General features: G+C 36.6%; 2 protein-coding genes across 2 annotated transcripts; one reads left to right on the forward strand and one right to left on the reverse strand.

Moving 5' to 3' along the window:
• Nucleotides 1–937: 937 nt before the first annotated feature.
• On the reverse strand, nucleotides 938–4,324 carry LOC144440340 (uncharacterized). Its single transcript, XM_078129703.1, has 3 exons — nucleotides 3,978–4,324; nucleotides 2,596–2,739; nucleotides 938–1,713 (listed from the first exon to the last, which is right to left on the reverse strand). The coding sequence occupies exons 1-3, from the start codon at nucleotides 4,165–4,167 to the stop codon at nucleotides 1,517–1,519; spliced, it is 531 nt and encodes a 176-aa protein (XP_077985829.1). The 5' UTR covers nucleotides 4,168–4,324; the 3' UTR covers nucleotides 938–1,516.
• Nucleotides 4,325–7,119: 2,795 nt separating this feature from the next.
• On the forward strand, nucleotides 7,120–11,010 carry LOC144440327 (uncharacterized). The gene is made up of 3 exons (XM_078129687.1): nucleotides 7,120–7,163; nucleotides 7,953–8,062; nucleotides 8,684–11,010. The coding sequence occupies exons 2-3, from the start codon at nucleotides 8,001–8,003 to the stop codon at nucleotides 10,608–10,610; spliced, it is 1,989 nt and encodes a 662-aa protein (XP_077985813.1). The 5' UTR covers nucleotides 7,120–7,163; nucleotides 7,953–8,000; the 3' UTR covers nucleotides 10,611–11,010.
• Nucleotides 11,011–20,667: the final 9,657 nt, after the last annotated feature.

A 20,667-nucleotide genomic window follows, 5' to 3' on the forward strand; every position in this document is an offset into this window, starting at 1 on the left:
AAACCATAAACAATAACACAAGTTACCTAACTGACGAAAAAACAAACATATGAACGTAAAAAGAAAGACAATCTACTTACCTGGAAAAGTCACCATTGCTATGATTAGCATTATAGACGAAACACAGTATTGACGAAACATTTTGTGATATTGAGTAATGTACTTTCACCTCTTAATTCGAGTCTTGTTGAAAGTCTAATCTGCCTACGTTGAAACAATTGTTATCTACCTGTGAGGATGGGTTATACCATTGCTAATTTAGGGTATTTTGCCCATCATTACTTAAAAATATATATTATGTACTTGTTGATGGAATGCCATTATGACGATCACATGTAACTACGAAATGTCTTGTATTGTTTGCTTTCATCTTGCTTAATATTTTCCAAGAGTGAGAAGAACATTTTATATCATAACTATTTTGGTAATAGAAACACAACCTGTTTTAGAAAATGGTGTTTGCAAACTAATAATGTAAGTAGAAATAAATGCATATTTAATATTTTATATTGAATAATATTTTACCCATAATTCTCAGAATTTTTATTCTGGATTTTCCTTATTTAATATTTCCCTGTAGAAGTCACATTTCTACAAAAGTAACATTTTAATGAAATCTAACATAAGGATATATCAAAATTTGAATAGAAAGTTGCAGACTTTGCATAAAATATACTAACACCTCAATAACACATGTGCTTTGAATTAAATGCTTTTTCAGCATCACGTACGTTATCACGAACGTGAGTAATCCGCAGTCTGTACAGTAGGTTTGGACTTTACACATGGGACATTACGTTTTTGACACAGAGATAGACATATTTCAACTCTAGACTAACAATAACAGAGACATAATACACACAACAGGATCATTTGCCCAATTACATTGAACACTGATAAGGATCGCTATTCTTTCACAGTGTAGTAGAAACATTAAATATTATACATGGCCTTGATAATTTTAATTGCTGAAATTATTAATTTTAACTGATAATTAACACATCACCTTGACTACTTCTACATACCCACTGTGCATGGCACTTATGTAATTGTTTCTTTTGCATTCGAAGTTGTCTTAGGGTGTGTATTAAATGTCATGTTACATGAGTGAAACACCAACCCTACATCATTTAAGTTGTAAGTTGTCTGAGGGTGTGTATTAAATATCACGTTACATGATGAAAAACCAATGCTACATAGCTGTAAATGTCTTTTGTTATACCTAATGATACGTGTTGTGCAGGTTTAACATCTGCATATATTTTCCTTAGTTTTCTTGCACATGACTTTTATGAAAGTCTGTTGAAAAAATAATATGTATAATTGTTATCTTCTTCTTTGAAATGGGTATTCAGAAACCCATCGGTGGTAATTCTATTTTTGCGAACATTTCCAAAATGCTTGGTTTACGAATACATGTACTGTAAATGCTTGGTTTACGAATACATGTACTGTAAATGCTTGGTTGACGAATACATGTACTGCATTTCTCCTCACTACTCTTCCTTAAAGTGTATTACGTCAACGATTCATAGTTTGTTCTGTCTTTTGTTTGCCATTTGTCTTCCCATGCAACAACGCAACCACCAAGCACTGCAGTTACTATGGAAACCCAGGCTAGTTTTAAGGACGTACCAAAAGAACATTGTCCATCGTCAACAGTCGGCAATTTATCGGCAGCATAGAAACATGACCCAATAAGTATGAAAAACCCTTGAAAAAAATATCAAATTGAGAACAGTATGATTAGTAAAAACGATCTGGTTACTGCATCAAACAGTGCATGACAAAACTACACCACTAAATGACCGCTGGTAGACTTATGCCGTTGTTAGCATTCACTTTATGATATGGCATTTATATGTATCTGGCGGTATTGAAATAGCGCCACCAAACGACAATTATTTCAATCATAGCAATCTCTGGATGGCAGGCCGACAGTACATCACCAATCAAATTGTTCGTTGTAAAGGTTGTCTCATATAAATCTATTCTCTTTCTCTTTCATTTTCTATTTTTTTATCATAAATGTTAGTATAATAACATATGGGTTTATTTTCGTTATTGTACAGCAATAAGTTCATGTAGGAGAAATGAAATGGACTTATATAAAAAAGAAAACAAGCAACATACACCGTTACAATAAAATATAAGGTAACATAAGATAATACAACATTATTAATAATGTTGTATTATATTAATAATAACATAAGATAATACAACATTATTAATACAACATTAACAAAAAAAATGCTGTACAACACAACATAGCACAGTGCAACAAAGCGCGCATCACAGCACAGAACAGCATAGCACAACACAACACAACACAACACAACACAACACAACACAACACAGCACAGCACAACACAACTTAACACAACACAACACAGCGCTACGCAATGCAACACAGCACATCACAGCATTACGCAATGCAACGCAGCAGAGCACAACACAACACAACACAACACAACACAACACAACACAACACAACACAACACAACAAAGACGAAATATAAGAAAAAAAAACAGAAACATGAAACGAAAGAGGAAATGAAACGAAAGGGAACTGTAGAATGATAAACTTGTCATTACCAGTGAATAGAAGTCCTATTCCTGCTCTATGACCAGCTTTCGAATATAGATTTCCATTACCAGCCACCATTAGTATACATACAGTAGATAGTACTCCAACTATTGTCGCCAATATCAGACAAAAACGTGTGAAATTTAATGAAGCTGTAAAGAACCAGAGTTATATGTAAGACGTAACAATGACATGTTACCTATATATGGGAAAGTAACAGATGCACGGGAACAGTGAGAGGTGTATCACACAGCAGGGTTAACAAGAATGTGCAAGAATTGGTGTACGTGTTGATTTTTATTTACATCTTGAAGTCTGATTTCAAATGACGAATTAAATTACGTAGTACTGTTACGTGCTATACGTATACATGGAGGGTTAATCTCTGTTAGGGACTAAAACAATGTGTGATAGAATAGGTGAGTAGGTAGATTTGTAATGTTATATTTTGTTCATGTGTGAGTCTTGTTCAGTTATGTTTTCCGTTGTTATCCATAATATGGTCTCTGTATTTGTTCTTTCTCTTCAGATGTAAAGCCATTACAGATTGGAAGAACATTTTTATAGTGTCTTTTTAAGTTGATATCAGTTTCTGCATCCACTATGTCTCGCGAGACGTCGCATTTGTCGCGATTTTTTTCTGGGGTTCGCCGTGAAAACTAGATGGGGTCGGGTAACAGGAACCAATTTTGTTCAGGCCTAAATCTCTTTTGACATCGTCCCGTTACTCGCGTCCTTTTGGTAAAATGGTTCATTTTCGCATTTTTTAAAATTATAAACGATGACGTTTTTTTACTTGACGATTTCTATTTATAAAAAGCATTAAACAATTCATGTCGTATTTGTTCTACAGTACGTACATACATACATACATACATACATACATACATACATACATACATACATACATACATACATACACACACACACACACACATACATACATACATACATACATACATACATACATACATACATACACACACACATACACACATACATACATACATACATACATACATACATACATACATACATACATACATACATACATACACACAGACACACACACATACATACATACACATATACACGGACACATAGACAAACATAACAGCGACACTCCCTTACAGGTAAAACATTTGTCAACCCACGCCAACTGTAAACAAATGAACACTTCCTACTGTATTGTTTATTGTTTAAAACGAAAATGACATGACTGCATAGGTCAATGAGGAAATAAAAAAACCGCTATTTTTAGGCTAAAGCCCGAAAGATCCAGGCGTTGTTTCCGTTTATAATACGCTTAACATAACAGACAATAATGGTTATATAAACAGACCAACTCCTAAAACTTACGGCTTCGTATAGTATAACTATATATACATACCGTCAACTCGATCACCACTAAGTGAAGAACATTCCAAGTATCTACCGCTTTTTGCTGGCACACAGCTATCCCATAGACCCGTCCTGACACCAGAACACATCCACCATTCATGAGTCACCGTGCTGTATATAACGACTCCACCGGTAAACAACGACAACGCAACGCCGCAAACAGCACGACAAGTCCACATTATTAGTTGCCCTAGCTAGCCCCGTCGGCAAAGTGATATGGATGAATAATTTCTGTTACTGTGAAAAGGTGAACCTATCACAATAACGTGAAAGGTATGCTGTCAACTGTCATTACAGAAGTGAAAGATCATGACTAGCACGTTGACGTCTTTCATATATTTTCGCACGCCTACATACATGAGCAAACAGACATCTGACACACGTTTATGTTGATGGGTGTTTTTTCCAGTTTCCAGGAAACAGTTATAGTTTTTTATATAGAAATGGAAGTACATTGTATAAAAAAACTTGAATATATGTTATCTTGAATGTGGTTTGTTTGTCCACATACTAGCGTTTATAAAATAGTCTAAATATAGGACTTGAATACAAAAGTATGTATTTTAAACGGAAATTAGTAGACGGTATAAATTCATATATTCATGTATACATCTCTCACTTTCAGTTTAATCGGCAAAAGTTTTTTTTTGGTTATTTGTACACGTAAACAGTCTGAATGAAATTTTAATTTCTTGAGGGTTTCATAATAGTTCACGTTTCATTTTGATAGTTCGTTTTTCTTTTAAATTTAGGTCGTTTAGCTTCGGTGGTAAGATTGAATATAAGCTTATAGTCAAAATGTGCATGTATGCCATCAACGGCAACAGCCAATTTTTTTATTTTGTTTTTCAAAAGTTGTCACTGTGATTCCAAGTTTAGAGAGAAAATTCGACTCCTTTTAATTTGTTCATGGGTCTTTAAAATCTTTAATATTTTTTTATCGAATGATTACACTTACAACTTTGGTGATATCAAAATCCGAGTATGTAATCACAAAGACGCATAAGTTTGAAAAACGAAATAAATTTACAATTGTCGTTGATGGCACACTACAATTAACAAGCGGAAGCTTACACAGTACCCACACTTCTTGATTTATCAGGAATGGAATATAAAAGGATCTTGTTTTTAATCGTGCATTCACTCGTGACGTCATATATGTAGAGTCGTTCATTAATTAAACAAAGGCAACACACTGTTCTTCCAGTGGTACATACAATTAAATACGCTGTGCGACCTTTGACCCTAGCAAACAGTACGTGTTGGCCTACCCACATAGTAATTTACGCTGCATGTATTTTGTTTTAATTTTCACATAACATTCTGGTGGCGCTATTTGTATTTACCTATAGTTCCATCAACCAGTGATGACGTCACGACTCATCATGTTTACTTTTAGCATGTAAAGTTTAATTTAGATTGTTTACTAAATTTAAGATTGTTTATTTCCATGTCTGGTTCATTTGTCTACATTATCTTTTGAACGATAACAAATACCACTTGAAATAATCAGTGTAATATCCCTAGGATCGTTATAATAAAATACACCTAATGAAAGTCGTAAATTGAATGTTTTTACCACACATGGCTGATGGAAGTACCTGAGTGTACAGATACTGTGTTGGAATCACCCCAATACATAAGTACTGGGAGGGGCCATTCGTCAGTTTAGATATTTAGCAGCATACCAGAATACTATGGTTTAATCTGAGATCACTAGTGGTCACAGGTTTAATAGATTGAGATGTTGGCACACCTCAGTACGGTCTTTGTTCTGACTAGTTGACGAAAGGTCAAACGATGTCATATACAAGTAAACATTTAACTTTGACTACCGGCCTACTTGACCTCCGATAACACAACAGGTAGTTGTCAAACCTCTCAACATAATCTATGAGTTACAAACTGACCGTCAGGGTTACCTGTGTCTCACCTGACCACGGCTTTGGAAACTAACAGTTACAGGTAAGGTGATCCGGTCTGGGCGAAGCCTTCGATACATTAACACTATAAACACAATACTGTTACAATTTTGTATATAGCCTTAAGATGGAACATAGGACCCGTGTTGTTTGTTTTACGTGTAAGTTAGTGACCGATGTAACCACGGCATGCAGGTGTGGCAAAATCCACACGCTATATACATATCTGAATATCAGCGTCTAGCCTGTACGGTATATATACACATTGCATCACAGCACTAACAGTACACTTTATTCATTCCGTTACCATTGCTTACAGTACTATGAACTGACATCACAAATATCCACGCTGTAAAATTGCCAGTGTTTATTTAAATTAATCCGGTAACCATACATGTAGCTCTGGGTGTACACTATACTCTGCGGGGCGTATCGAAACCCAGCAGCGAATAAACTCAGAACTACATTGCATGCATGTCTGATTTCAACACACGTCATTTGAGCTGACTCTGACACGAGGACATTGGTGTCCGAGTCAGCGAGCTTGCAAGCCGGATCTGTACATGTTGCTACCCACACGTTGACCTATACAGTAACATTTCTATCGCAACAGTCTTTAGTTTTCTGCAGTTTCAGTTCCCTTCTTGATTTGTTTGGCGTCTTAGTAACATATAGTCGATGCTATACTGTATAAATATAATATATGTTATGATTTCTGGACAACAACAACAACAACAACAACAACAACAACAACAACAACAACAACAGCAACGACGACGACGACGACGACGACGACGGCGACAACTAACTCAATCAAAATTTTCTTAATATAGTAACATTTATTTAGACCAACACTTGTTTTGTATCTTTAAAAAATCCAGAAATTAAAAAAACAATAATATAACAACACATGTTTGTTAACTACATGTGGATTCTAAAGCCAATCAGAAACCAATACAAATAAATTCACATCCGGGATACATCCACTTCATGAAAACGTGTTTGGACTATAAAAATAATAAATGCAAATGATTGATACCATCATATTTCATACACTCCATTCATAGTTTCAATACCCGTTATACGAATTGAAACTGACCAATTGCTATAAATAAATAAACGTCATGCGACAATGTATCATACGTTTTGCAACTAATACATCTCTATAAATACATTCAATTCAGGCCTATTTTTGTCTTGTGGCAGTGGTACCAATGTATCTCTCATACTGTTGATACATGTATTCATTACAAGTAAGTATATTCTGGTATAGCATTTATCATAATCTGTGCATGTATAAGGTTAACACAGATACGTTAGAATAATTTTATTATTTAACAACTATTTGGTCGGCTAAAGGGTTATGTATGCATGTTGTACATGTTGGCATGTAAATTTGACAATTTGAACTGACTAGCTAACAATACATGTACAGGACTTACATATCGTATTACAAAACTGTGACATCATGACATGACATAACACAACATAATACAACATAACACAACATAACATAACAAAACACAACACAGTATTACATAACACAACATAACACAACACAGTATTCCTTACACAACATAACACAATATAACACTGAACAGAACCACGTATCATGACAAAGCAAAATAAGGCACACTACATCACATCAATACGTAACAGAACACGAGACAACATAACATGACATATGTAGAAAAACACAACACAGCGAAATACATCAAGCATAACACAACCCAAAGCACAGCACAGCACAACGGATTACAACAAACCATAACACAATGAGAACCGACATTATGTGATAACGCAACGCAAGACAAGACAAGAAAATACAAGATAACACAACACAACACAACGCAACGCAACGCTACATTACACTAGAATTCAACGCAACACAACACATCATGACAAGACACGACACAACACAACACAACACAACACAGCACAACACATCACAACACAACACAACACAACACAACACAACACAACACAACACAACATGATACACAATCAATATTTGAATACAATTGTATGCATTTCTCCAACAGACATTAACTATGAACTCTGTAAGGACTTAATGATGTTATACCATGTGAATGATGTACTCTACTAGAACAATGGGTAGCAGTGCTAGTATTAGACGGAGGGGTTCAGCAAGGTAGGTATTCAGTTTTAAAATTTAAAATGTACTAGAAAGAGGCACGACACCAATTCAAGCCTAATAAAACAATTGTGATTCCGATTACACTCAATTTTAGAATACGTGGGATAGGTAGATTTTTCATTGTACTTTATTACATATATTTTTCATGTGTGAGTGTCTAATTCAGGTTTTCCATTGTTTTCCAAATGGTCTCTGTGTTGTTTATTTCTTCCTATCAGATGTGCAGCCATTACAGATTGGAAGAACAGTTTTATTTTGTCTTTTTAAGTTGATGTCAGTTTCCGCATCCACTATTTGTCGTGAGACTTCACAATTTTTGTGTTTTTATTATTTTTTTCTCGAATATGTAAAACAAGTTAATTAACGGTCGGCAGTGAAAAGTTGGGTGGGGTCGGGTAACCGGAACCAAAGAATTGTTTTTTAGACCTCATTATGGAAGATTCCGAAGGGCTTACTATTTGTTTACCTACACTCATTTTCAATACAATCAAAAGTTTGAAAATGTGCACGTGGTATTTACTTGAGTCGATTTGAATACAATTAGTAAATGTCGTTTTAGTTCTATAATAGTTTTGTAATTCTATAATGAATACCTGTTTTGACTTTTGTTAATAGGTCCACAACCATCGTTGAGGGCGCCATTCCCGGAACCATTCTCGAGTGTCCGTTGTGTTTTGAAGAAGTAACAGAATCGAAAATCCTACCATGTTATCACTATTTCTGTTCGGAATGCGTTCAGAAAATGTCAACAACCAGCGACGTAGTTTGTAAACTATGTAATGAGAGACATTCCCTTTTAACGGGGTTGCGTAAACCTGGGGTCAATGCTGCGGTAAACGAGCTGGCTTCCTGCAAACGTGTGCTGGGTTCAAACTGTGAAATCTGCGAATCAAAGAGCGAGTATGTATGTACGGAGTGCAAGACGGCTATGTGCTCCCGGATCGGTTGTAGAGACAAGCATCGCCTACGTGACACATTAAAACAGCATAATGTAGTATCGAAGGAAAGGTTCAGAGTACTTGAAGAGTCGCGATTAGCTGATTCGATGACCTGTCCGTGGCATATGAAGGAAACAGTGGATTTGTTCTGCACCAAATGTGATGTTATAATTTGTCGCAAATGCGCCGATTACAACCATTATCACGAATACAACCGTAAACCAATGACAATCGCTGAGGGAAGGAAGAGAATGGCGACTGAACTAAATGAGAAAACTAAAGAACTAGAACAGTTTACAGCGACTTTAAAAGATATAGGGAAAATGGCAAGACGAGTAAAAAGAGATAAAGTCGTAGAAGCCACAAGGGAGAATATAATCCGTAAGATTGAAATTGGGGCAGCAGACAGACAACAAAATAACAAGTTGGATATGGAGTACAGCGTATTGCTCGATGAACTTGAAAGGCTGTTGGAGGACCAACAAAATCAGACGGCTATTTTGGATGTACAGTGCGCCGATGCTTTGAAAGCAGTATGCTTATTGCAATCTGCGTTACATAGTTTATCTAAACTGACCAAAGATGTGATTTTTCTATATTTAGTGAAGCAACTTCTCGTTCGAATTGCATTTCTCATGCAAAAAGCGGACGGATTCGTTGTCCCCTTTGAAATCGAGTACATCGCAAATGATGGAAGAGATGGCGAGTGCTCCCTCGGTTGTCTTCGAAAATCATGGAACCCCAAGTGCACAGTGAGTCCGAAATTCCTTCTCAGGGATACTTATACAGGGGAAGAATGGTCTCTTGTAGATGGTCAACTTTCTCCACACGGTTTGACCATTCAGGCCAATTCTATCGTCGTTGCAGAGCGTCTTGAAAGAAGAGTGCGTGTTCTTGAAAGAAAACGCAGACGTTGTTACACTCCGGTTGACAACGTTAAAGATGTCGTTCAGTTTGACCCCGTTGATATAGCCACGATTAGTGAAAACGAGGTTGCCGTTACTGACTTTGAGAATATGTGTTTTCACAGAATAGATACAGTCGAGTGGAAATACTTAGGATCGTTTGGTAAGGACGCCCTCTGCGGCCCGCAAGGAATCGCGAAGACGAATGACGGATACCTTGCCATTACTGACTGTAACTGCGGTACTTCAAAGAAGGAATGCTCAGTTAAAATAATGGCCACTGATGGCGCTGTTATGCAGGTTCTGAAGGGTGATAAGTACAACTTTAGTCTGCCTTGGGGAGTAGCTGTGAACAGCGCTAATGATCTGATTGTCGCTAACCAACGAAGCCACCAGGTACAGATCATAGGTGAGGGCGGAGGATTGAAATGCGAATTCGGTAACTATGGTAACGATGACGGAAGTTTCCGCGGACCAATAGCGGTCGCGGTTGACCAGTTCGATAATGTCATTGTCGGCAGTAACAGCACTGTTCAGCTTTTCAGCCCAAGTGGGAGATTTCTGTGCAGAGTTAACAGACATGACGTCATTGATGGTGGAATCTGTGGTGTCGCGTACAGGCTACATGAACAGGAATACCAAATTGTTGTATCAGACACAGAAAATAATCAAATCAAAATATACAAACTTGCTATGTGATCGGTTATAGGAAAGTGAGAGAAACGGAAGTGACATCATGATTGACGTGTATATAGATTACATATGTTATAACGCACAGGCAGTCCAAAGTTTTGGTGTGTTTTTTTTAGCATTGAGCTTTCGACCTGTCTTTAAGATTGACAATCCTTATCAGAATGGACCACTATAACTTGTGACCACAGGCACTCGAATCAATCTGTATGATTTTTTTTAATGTGTAGTGATTACGACAAACAAACAAACAAACAACCACAGACAAGCAAACAAGCTAATAGCCAACCAACGAACCAAACAAACAGACAAACAGACAGACAGACAGACAGACAGACAGACAGACAGACAGACAGACAAACAAACAAACAAACAAATACACACGCAAACAAAGAAGCAAGCAAGCAACAAACAAACAGACAGACAGACAAACAAACAAAACAGACAGACATACATACATACATACATACATACATACATACATACATACATACATGCATACATACATACATACATACATCCATCCATCCATCCATGCATGCATGCATACATATGCATACATACATACATACATACATGTACATACATACATACATACATACATACATACATACATACATCCATCCATCCATGCATGCATGCATACATATGCATACATACATACATACATACATACATACATACATACATACATACAGACATACATACATACATACATACATACATACATACATACATACATACATACATACATACATACATACAGACATACATACATGCATGCATGCATGCATGCATACATACGTACGTACGTACATACATACATACATACATACATACATACATACATACATACATACATACATGCATGCATACACACATACATACATACATACATACATATAATCAATCTGTGGATCATCCAACCAATCCAATCATTGTATCGTGATCAATACCAGGTGTGAAACAGTGTAAACAGTGGGAAGTGTAAAGACGCAAATATTTGTGTTATACATTTGTTTCGGGCACTTACATGGAAATAAGAATACGACTAACAAAATTTTGTTGATAAAAAATATTTGAAACACGTTCATCTGAGTACAGGTTTTTGGATAAAAAGAACATGGAACAAAAATTCGAACCAATAAAGATTGAGATCTTTTATTGAAATTCGTTCGTTGTGTAGTGGTATGATTTTTTCCGATTATAATAACAGTAATAGGTACACTTGATCAGGGTCGAAATGGTCACGTGACACTGGCCGGTGACATGATAATTATGATGTGCTTGTTTCAGTATTGCGCATGCGTTTCAATGCATGCTGCACAACATCAAAATAAAAAGACACATGATTCCCATCGATTATCACGTGATTTCAGACCATGTTCTAATCTTTGATAGTAAATCTATATCTGTAAGATTGTTATCCTGCGGTCACGTGACATCTTTTATTTTATAATGAAACACGTTTGTTTCCAACAATTATAATTAAATCCAATTTGAAACAATTTAAAATTAAAACAGAAAAAAACTATAGACAATATGAATAAAGGATGTAATGCGAAAATATTAGTGCAGAATAAATTATGAAAAAAAATTGTTTCCCTGACAGAAAAAATTAAGATATATTCGAAAATATAACATAACAACTGCTCTATAATAGATGAATTCATGTTAAAAAAATCTTAGTAACCATAGCAACTATAAGTGTCCTTATGGCACAACGTTGTGATCTGAAACAAGAAAGGTTTCCCGACAATGTATTCCTATCAAAATTTCATATCTTGAAATTACAGATTCCTTGAGGCTGGCCAGATTATTGAAGTCTAGCTCCTTACATCTATGTGTTACCATGACGATATGTGAATACTGTTCCAGACATTGCGTAGTGCCTAAATAATTGAATATCAACCGCGTCATAGATAGGTTATTCATTTCTTGGTATATTCTCAGCCCATGTATCAGAAAGAGAAGTTTTGCAGTACACAAGCAGTTGCATGCAGTGCTAGTGTAGCGTCTCAATACCTGGAAATTTACGTCACTCTTAAGTGCATTTGCATGACGGCATCAGCACTATGTTCACCATTGTTAATTCAATTGTGCACCTCCCCCCCCCTTCCCCTGTCACCATTCACCAAAGCGACGTTATCAGTTTAACTGTTTATCCGAAGCCTGATGAATGATTGTCGATCAGAGTGGAATTCAGACCAGTTAATTACAGCGAATCGGTTAATGACAAGCTACGGGGTTATAACACCACCTGCATCAGTTGTGCCGTACGCCTGATAAAGTTAACGTTGGTCAAGATCATTTTTACCCTGGTGAAATTCCTTCGTCTGAGGTGAGTAACTATTTTACAATCATCTCACTCAAAAAACTATATGGTATTCTTCAGAAAACACGCACTTTTTCTGAGTTAAAAATGATTTTAACATAATTAACGGCGATGGCCTTTTTAATGATTCTGTAACACCTCATCAGCTCACCTGTGTGTCATGGGATCGGTTAGGTCATTCGTAAACGGCCACTTAACTTCAAATCACCACATTTTTAATGTGGATTTTTTCTACTCTGCACTTCATTATTTGCAAATTTCTTAATGTCCTTACCCTTCTATGCTTGATACCGTTATTTACCGTTTCGACTGAAATCTTTCGTTTTCGTAAGACGTAAAACATGAACTTACAACCCCGATTAAAATTCAAACCATAATATATTCGGTTTTCAGTTAGACAACGTGTCGAATATGGCAAATCACAGCAACTAATACAACACATGCGAACATGATGATCAAAAATTTGTAAGGAATTAATTAAGACTAATACCCAATATAGAATCGAGCATACAGTTCTATGAGAAATCGTCAGATATATAACAAGCCACGGTATGAAATCAAAAGAGAATGTTATTTTATATTCCCATGCACCTATATACAGTTACTGAATTATTAAATTAGAAAACTGTGTTATGGCGATGTTTGAATTGTAAATAAAAAAAAATTCAAGACAAAAATCGAACGAGGCGCCGAACGGCCGAACGGCCAACTCCAAACTAGTCAAAAATGAAAGGAAAACATTAATCGACTTAAGTGATGTTTAAAATAATTTTAAGAAAAACGCATGTGCGAAACGTGCATGGACTTCATTGAACAACACAAATCAGATTGAATTTCGGAGATTGCGACACGATAAAGTATTGGTTTGTTGACAACATGGATGCAGTTTTAAACAGACGTTAACGGGTGTTAGTCGTGATAAGTTCGTGGTCTACACAGGCAAGGGGTGTCCAATGTATGTTAATCATTAACATTAAAAATTGTCTTCAATGCTTTCCTCTTGTGAGATAAATTATTTGACAAGCGATCAAAATGAAAGCAACTGGCGTCCATTTTCTACGAAAACTTGGCTGCAGAAATATGTTTTTTTTAATAGCGTATATTAATACTGTTTTGATTTATAAATATTTTTTTTAGTTCACATAATGTTAATTCATGGACAACATCTCTTTCATTTTGTCTGCATGAGCAGCGACGAATAATTTCAAATCACGTGCTATGCTTGAAATCCTGTAGTAATCCATCGTTTTCGCATTAAATCTCTAGTTGAAGTATATTCATGTTTTAAAAGTGTGTATATCCAGGCCATTCATATAGCAATCGCTTGAAAATAAAATAGATCCCCTTTTTAATCATGATATTTCTGTTGTCGCTAATTAGGTATACGTGTTTTCAGAAAACGCCATGGCAATGAAAACAACGAAGAGGGAAATGTCACAGGGTGCGCGTCGGGTAAAAATACTTGTTACTTTCACAGTCTGAACATCAAATTATAATTAAACGAGTTTCCACTTTTTGCTTCTTTCGTTTTGTCAAATACATGGATTTTTTTTCTCGAAAATCAGTCATAGTTTAATCCCGTGATTATGCTAAGATTGACATTTTTATCATACTTGAACTGTTGGAACTGTTGTGTCAGGTGTATAAGGTACGGTTGGCTAACTAAATAAATAAATCTAAAAATATCAAGAAAATGATTGATTGCGTTATGGATCTTTGAAAGTAATACTCAGTGGATGTTAAACAGGCAAACAAAAACCCAGTTAGCTGTAAGATGAAACATAAAATAAAACAGATGGAAAATAGAGCCAGGTATATATATACAGACGCCATTGACAGACAGACAGACAGACAGACAGACAGACAGACAGACAGACAGACAGACAGACAGACAGACAGACAGACAGACAGACAGACAGACAGACAGACAGACAGACAGACAGACAGACAGACAGACAGACAGACAGACAGATAGATAGATAGATAGATAGATAGATAGATAGATAGATAGATAGATAGATATATAGATAGATAGATAGATAGATAGATAGACAGGCAGACTTACAGACATAGACAGATAGGCAGACAGACAGACAGACAGACAGAGTCAGTCAGAGAGACGGAGTCAGAGACAGACAGACAGACAGACATAGACAGACAGATGGACGGACGGACGGACGGACGGACGGACGGACGGACGGACGGACGGACGGACGGACGGACGGACAGACAGACAGACAGACAGACAGACAGACAGACAGACAGACAGACAGACAGACAGACAGACAGACAGACAGACAGACAGACAGACAGACAGACAGACAGACAGACAGACAGACAGACAGACAGACAGACAGACAAACAAACAAACAAACAAACAAACAAACAAACAAACAGACACATAGACAGACAGACAGACAGACAGACGGACGGATGAAAAAAAAATACATCTGATTCGCCAGTCAGAGGCTGGGAGGAATTATTGCATAATTCTCAGGGTGTCTAAACGAAAGTTAGTTCTTGAGAGCTGAGAAATGCGTGTGGGTGGGTGAGTGGAACATAATTACCTGAACGCTGACAGTTCCAGAGAGTAGAAACAGAGAAAATCAGTCATATTGAAATGGCTGATGGAACTGGTACCTATGAGCAAAAATGATATAAAAGAATTCACCCTGGTTTAATGTTAGATTCAGTGGTCAGATAGCACATAGTTTCCCGTTAGTCTTGATGATATTTTCTTTAGTGGCAAGTTGGCCGTTATCTTGTTTGGACTCCATTATCGTGACTTTTCACACCCATTACTAATGGTCACTATGGTAACTGTAGAAAACAATGATGTTTGCTGAAGAGAAGTAACTTATCTAAGTTCATAAGTGCTGACCTATATCACGTCATATGAAGCAGGGGCATTAGAACGAGTATTGGCAGAGTGCCTGGTTTGACCCAACAGCAATATTTCATCTACATGTGTTACTACTGATGACATTTTATCAAATTCTACATTTTGACATTAGCATGCCCTAACTTGATTGAAAGGTCAGTAGACATCTTCAAGGACGTGGAATTCAAACCAAAGAGTAAGACGACAAACTACATTTCACACATAACTGGAATTCATATTGATCATTTATTGGGAGTAGTCATTAGAGCATGGCAACTGCTCCTCAAGACGGTCTGCATGGATTATCCAGCCATACACATATGTTATGTTAATGTGAACATTAGTGAGAATAAAGGGAGCTTACATTTAGAGCAGAAAGCCGCAAGGTCCTTCACAAGCGGCTAGAAAACAAAAGAGAAGCAAAGGGCTTTGCTCCACTGTTCTTAATGTGTACTCGGTTTGGATATAAATCTGTGCAATGACTACCTAGCTAATTCCCTAATGTCCAAGGTTATCCCGTGTACAGGTGGAGACATGAGAGTGATTCTAGCATAGTTATCTGCTCTCGGTCAGCTACGTTTGATCTCAGAAAAAAACATTGATGGAGAATTATTGTTAACATTGGAGTTTAACGTGAGACAGTAACCATTGTAGTAAATATATATGATGTCAACCCTCTCTTTTTTAACACATACAGTCAGAATTCTGAAACATAATTTTTTTGGAAGATTTTGATGAATATGATCTCACCATATATAAACTTTGAAATTAGAACTTAAAATTCTCGGCAGAGTAAAGCGTTGACTTGTCTGTGAAACTGAGTAAACACAAAACAGTGTTTTATATTGAAAGTGACATAAGCTAAATATATAAACTAATTGACGTGAATGAAAATATAAAACACAAAAAATCACAATAACACTATGGAATAATGGAATACACTTAGCATGTGATCATAACATCGATGCATGACTACTATGACACAAACAATATATTCTGACGTTAGCAGACTTGATATCACAATCGCATTTCCCCAAATATTTTTGTATACGTACGATAAATTACGTTATCGAATCTTCACTTATTATCAAGTTAAAGGTCTAACAATAACAAATTATGATTTATTAAGTAGAATTCAGAAAGTTGAACACAAAGTGCATCTGTTAACCTACAGTAAAAAATTTTAGGTCCCCGAATGTATTAACTCGGTTCATTCCCCTTTAACATACGCGTGATACCTTACGATTGCATATGGCAAATGACTCCAAAATATAATCAAATGTTGGCACAATGCGCATGCGTCAACGATGTAAAGCCCTGGATGTGATCTTGAATAATTAATGAGGCATGTTACACTTATTATTTCAAACATTACTACCAATAAATACTTAATACGGAGATCGTCTTATTACATAAGTCTGCGATCAGTGACGCACGGTGTACTGAAATGTCCTAAAGCTACATTCGGTCAAATTTAGGAGACATTAAGCCGTTGTAATAATTGATCCAATTTAACAGAGAAGCAGGTAGTGCCTTTGAAATCGGGAAAACCAGTAGTAGAAATACGTTTATGACAGTAAAATATGTACTGAAAAGGAAAATCGGATTTCATTATTTTGAAAGAAAGAGAGAGAGAGAGAGAGTGAGTGAGAGATTATTTTGACAAAAAGACAGACACACAGAATCAGAGAGTGAGAGACACAGAAAAAGAGAGGCAGCTAGACATACATACATACATACATACATACATACATACATACATACATACATACATACATACATACATACATACATACAGATAGACAGACAGACAGACAGACAAGAGAAGTAGACAGACGGAGTGAGAGACTGTGACAGACTTACATACATACATACATACATACATACATACATACATACATACATACATACATACATACATACATACATACACACAACACATACAACAAAACACAGATACAGAGAGGCATGTAGTAGCAGGGGTATAAAGTTGCACATACATACATACATACATACATACATACATACAGACAGACAGACAGACAGACAGACAGACAGGCAGACCGACATAATGACATAAAGCGTTTGCCGTGTGAGTCTGTATGTATTGCAGTCCAGGATACTATATAGACCTGTACTTATCACAGTTATATATTGATATCGAGGAGAGATAGTGAGAGGAGGGGAAATTAGTCAAACTCTTTGTGTTCGATTTAAATCACCATATGTGTTATCTCTGTCGGTAAATTTAACCAGTCCTATCTATCCGATGATCGATTAACGATATATTCAATAGGTGACTGACTCTGTTTACACGTTACCAAGGTTTCCATCCAAAACAAACACAAACAACTGTAGCCTTTTCACCTTGGCAACAACTGCAGATAGACAACATACACACGTTATATTTCGTACCGGCCTACGTGCACTGTTAGGTGTATCACCATAATGAACTCCCTTACATAGACATTCCGATTGAGGATAGGATTTGTGACTTCTGTTCAGAAGGTACCGAAGACAAAATAATATTATTTCACCCTTGTGTGTCCATTATATCAAACTTTAAGGTGTCTCCTACCAAATAACTATAGACGTTTTTCAAGTCGTGTTAAATTTTATTATTTGTTGAGGTCTAATTCCACAAATGTGTTGAGGAATCATAGCAATATTAGTTTATAAAGCTATGGATTTAAGACAAGAATTTTATTTGGACGCCTGATTTTGCTTAATAAGTTTATAAGTTTCATCAGCATTTTATAACCTGTTTAAGAGGGGTGAAATGAACGGAACACCTAGTCTGGTGTAGTGTAGTGTAGTGCAGTGTAGTGTTGCCTAGCCTGGCGAAGCACAGTGTAGTGTAGTGTAGTGTAGTGTAGTGCATTGAAGTGTAATGCATTGTAATGTAGTGTAGTGTAGTGCAGTGCAGTGTAGTGTAGTGTAGTGTAGTGTTGCCTAGCCTAGCGAAGCACAGTGTAGTGTAGTGTAGTGTAGTATAGTGTAGTGTAGTGTAGTGTAGTGTTACCTAGCCTAGCGAAGCACAGTGTAGTGTAGTGTAGTGTAGTGTAGTGTAGAGATGTTGGTTGTAGACCAAAACGATAAAATATTGGACACGTCGATGTCTACTCGGGTTTTTAATGTGGTTTTCGAGATTAACAAGAAGATACCCAGAAACTACAAAGAGAATTGGCGCCAACGATGAATTATTTAGGGAATTGTAATGTATAAATCGTCAAATTATTATAATGAGATACTCAATTGTATAAGTTTATTTAATGTCACTTATGATCATGGTTTGTCTTTTGTCAATTTAGACTTGTCAACTGGTTCATTCGACACTATGGGAAGCGGTGGAAGTACATCAAAAACTGAGGTCAAATGGATCGAATCGACGTAAGCATTGCTATTCTCATAGTCAGTTTATTATTATTGTATTCAGAAAACGTTCACCCTGGAGTGAGAATTTCCATTGTTTTTCTATTATTATACAATAAAGTATAAATTAATTTCTTAGTTATGGGCAAGACAACGTATACCTAATTATATCGTTTAAATATTCATCCAGTGTCAGGAATGCCTAAAGGTGCTGATTTGAGGTATTGTGTCAGTGTAACTAATCACACGTCATTATAAAATCAGAGGCGTTTTCAATTAGCTAACGGAATTTTGTAATAGTGGAAGAAGTTACAATATGTCTTTATCAAGTCAATACACGCAGTGTATATGCAGCTAAAAAGAGAACTAAATAATATTCTTTTGTAAATAAACAGATGGGAACAAAACAAAACAACACAACAATAAACATTCTATGCTACCGTGCGTGAACATTAAATTCACAATTCTAGACCACATGCTCACTGCTCACTGTGGTTATAGTACTTAGCAAAGTACAGTGTGGTTGATACTATAGTATAGGTGTCCCTGGCCATAATAACCTTGAAAAGTGTTGAGTTGAATGTTAGGCTAAAATCTTCACCTTGTAAAATGTTTAAAATATGCAACACTGTGTTCAAATATGTTCAAACATGCTAAAGTATAATACAATATGGGCGTGCTCCAATATGGGCGTGCTCCCTTGTGTAAGGATATACTCTTTATTGAGAGTACAAATGTTGTTGTTTGCAGAGCGATACAAGCTGAACCTGGAATGGAGAGGCCAGATTCACCACATCCATACAGTATGGAAACTGTCTCTCCGACACAAGAATTTATCCAACAACAACCCGTCCAACAACCTCCATTGAATGTGCCCCAGCCACAAACAGCAAGCACCTACTACAGGCCTTCTACTACTGAGCTGAGAGACAAGTGTGGTTTCTGCATCAACCATACTGCAGAATCATTCTGTACTGATTGTGGCATTCAGATATGCAAGTCGTGTGCAAGACACCACAACGACGCCAATCTGTTGAAGAAGCATGTCTTTATTACCCTAGAGGAGTATAAGTTTGAGAAAGCAGATATAAAGCAATATAAAAGACCTATCATATGTCCAGTACACAGCGGGAATGAGCTCACATATTACTGTGGTACTTGCAGTATTCCTGTATGCATGGAATGTGCTGAATACAACCACAGAAGGCCGCAGCACCAGCATAAGACGTTCATTGCAGGTTGGGAGATGAAACAAGATGAGCTTCGTCAAACTCTGGCTAAAAGTAGCAGCAAGAAGAGGGAACTTAAAGCCGTAAGGGCTAAAACAGTTGAGGACCATCAAGATAGTGTCCAGAAGAGTGATGTCGCCATTAGTCTCATCAAGGAACACACACAGCAGCTAGTTGGCAGATTGCAACAGATGATAGACGAGTTACACATTCATGGTCAGACTCTTGAGAAGGAGGTCAAACTATCCC

The sequence above is a fragment of the Glandiceps talaboti genome, chromosome 9, assembly GCF_964340395.1.
Source record: "Glandiceps talaboti chromosome 9, keGlaTala1.1, whole genome shotgun sequence".
Classification (NCBI taxonomy): domain Eukaryota; kingdom Metazoa; phylum Hemichordata; class Enteropneusta; family Spengelidae; genus Glandiceps; species Glandiceps talaboti.